This window comes from Coenobita brevimanus, chromosome 109 (assembly GCF_032717465.1).
Source record: "Coenobita brevimanus isolate Jiangsu-jjx chromosome 109, ASM3271746v2, whole genome shotgun sequence".
In the NCBI taxonomy this organism is placed as follows: Eukaryota; Metazoa; Arthropoda; class Malacostraca; order Decapoda; family Coenobitidae; genus Coenobita; species Coenobita brevimanus.
Window position 1 is genome coordinate 20,123,909 of NC_137062.1, and position 2,500 is coordinate 20,126,408.

General features: G+C 44.4%; 1 protein-coding gene across 1 annotated transcript in view; it reads right to left on the bottom strand.

Moving 5' to 3' along the window:
• Window positions 1-36: 36 nt before the first annotated feature.
• Window positions 37-2,500, bottom strand: part of LOC145417094 (uncharacterized) — a gene marked incomplete at its 5' end in the record, with an annotated part of 60,908 nt that continues 58,444 nt past the window's right edge. Inside the window, one exon of the mRNA XM_080285886.1 lies at window positions 37-203. Coding sequence (XP_080142012.1) covers window positions 37-203 — 167 coding nt within the window. The remainder of the gene's footprint in view (window positions 204-2,500) is intronic.

Here is a 2,500-nt window from a genome sequence, read left to right on the forward strand (position 1 = left end):
TGCACAAGAACACCAGGCAGCCCTTATCATAGCCTATTAATCCCCCTGCTGCTCCGCCACAACAAACTGCCCTCGATCTCCATCCTTGAAGAGGCAGTCGGTGCTGTTACCTCTGCTCTGCTGCCTCCTCTGCCCTGTAAAGGACGAAGACCACAGGGGCAAGAAGACCCCAGGAGCAAGAAATGCCCGGGGGCAAGAGGACTCTGGGAAATAAAAACCAGGAAAAAGTCCTCAGGACAACTGTCAGGAAAAAATTTCTTAGAATCACTGATAAGTTCTTACAGCTGAGATAGGATCTTGTTATGTCCACCAGGTAATAACTGGTCTGTCTAGGCACAGCTGAGATAGGATCTAGTTATGTCCACCAGGTAATAACTGGTCTGTCTAGGCACAGCTGAGATAGGATCTAATTATGTCCACCAGGTAATAACTGGTCTGTCTAGGCACAGCTGAGATAGGATCTAGTTATGTCCACCAGGTAATAACTGGTCTGTCTAGGCACAGCTGAGATAGGATCTAGTTATGTCCACCAGGTAATAACTGGTCTGTCTAGGCACAGCTGAGAAAGGATCTAGTTATGTCCACCAGGTAATAACTGGTCTGTCTAGGCACAGCTGAGATAGGATCTAGTTATGTCCACCAGGTAATAACTGGTCTGTCTAGGCACAGCTGAGATAGGATCTAGTTATGTCCACCAGGTAATAACTGGTCTGTCTAGGCACAGCTGAGATAGGATCTAGTTATGTCCACCAGGTAATAACTGGTCTGTCTAGGCACAGCTGAGATAGGATCTAGTTATGTCCACCAGGTAATAACTGGTCTGTCTAGGCACAGCTGAGATAGGATCTAGATATGTCCACCAGGTAATAACTGGTCTGTCTAGGCACAGCTGAGATAGGATCTAGTTATGTCCACCAGGTAATAACTGGTCTGTCTAGGCACAGCTGAGATAGGATCTAGTTATGTCCACCAGGTAATAACTGGTCTGTCTAGGCACAGCTGAGATAGGATCTAGTTATGTCCACCAGGTAATAACTGGTCTGTCTAGGCACAGCTGAGATAGGATCTAGTTATGTCCACCAGGTAATAACTGGTTTGTCTATAAAACAGTTGAGGTAGCACCTAGTAATATATTTTTATTTATCAGGTTAGATCGCATCTCGTGTTGGAGGTGACGCATACTTCAGTATATTTGGGTAATGTTTACATCTTTTATTTTACTAACGACGACTCTCTCTCTCTCTCTCTCTCTCTCTCTCTCTCTCTCAATGCAAACTTGTGCTTTTTTGCAGGTGACATGATCTTTACCACTAACATCGACTCATCTTCCATTGCATGGGATGGCAAATTCTTTTCTGCAGTTGCAAAGTCCCTGTATTAAGAGGTGGCATCGTCTTCTAGCGGCAGATGGCATCCACTTCTGTTACAGGTGTCGTCGAGTTATTTCTACAAGTGACATCGACTTCTCCCTGTTGGTGACTCTGACAACTCTCCGCAGCAACAACTTCTCTCTACAGTTGACATCGGATTCTTTCAACAAGGGACGTCAACTACACCCTCCGGATGACGTAGTGTTCACTTTTCATATATCGTTGTTTCTATCTGCAAGTGACATCGACTTCTACCTATACGTGACGTCTCCTTCTCTCGAGACGGGAAGTCATCTCTCACTCTTGACTTCGACTCCTTTCAAAGTGACGCCAGTTTTATATGAAAGTTACACAGACTTCTCTATGCTAGTAACATTAACAGTTCTCTGGAGGCGGTGTGACCTTCTTTCTGAGAGGAAAGTCGACTTGCTTCTGTAGGTGACATGCTACGTAGAAATCTGTCTAAAGCTAATATTAACATATCAAAATAGGGACACATTATTCAATACTTTGTGGTAAGTTCCACTTCTCTCTCTTCATTAGCGACAAGTTTCTCTCTCTCTCTCTCTCTCTCTCTCTCTCTCTCTCAATACAAGCTTCTTTTTTGCAAGTGACATAATCTTTACCACAAACATCGACTTGTCTTCCATTGGATGAGATGGCAAATTCTTGTGATCAGTTGCAGTCTCTATATTAAGAGGTGGCATCGTCTTCTAGCGGCAGATGGCATCCACTTCTGTTTACAGGTGACGTCGAACTCTTTCTGCAGGTGATGGGAAATCTATTTGCAGGTGACCTCGACATATCACGGCAGGGGAAATGGACGACAAAATATCCTGGTGATGTTGCCTTACTTCTTTTCTTTTACTATTAGTCTCTCTCTCTCTCTCTCTCTCTCTCTCTCTCTCTCTCTCTCTCTCTCTCTCTCTCTCTCTCTCTCTCTCTCTCTCAGTATCGACTTATATTTCTTTGCAGGTGACATAATCTTTACCGCTCACATCGATTTGTCTTCCGTTGCAAGTGACGGCAAATTCTTGTCTGCAGTTGCCAAAATCTAAGTCATCTGAGGTGGGATCGTCTTCTTATCTCAGATGGCATCCGCTTCTGTGTGTAGGTTACGTCGAGTACTC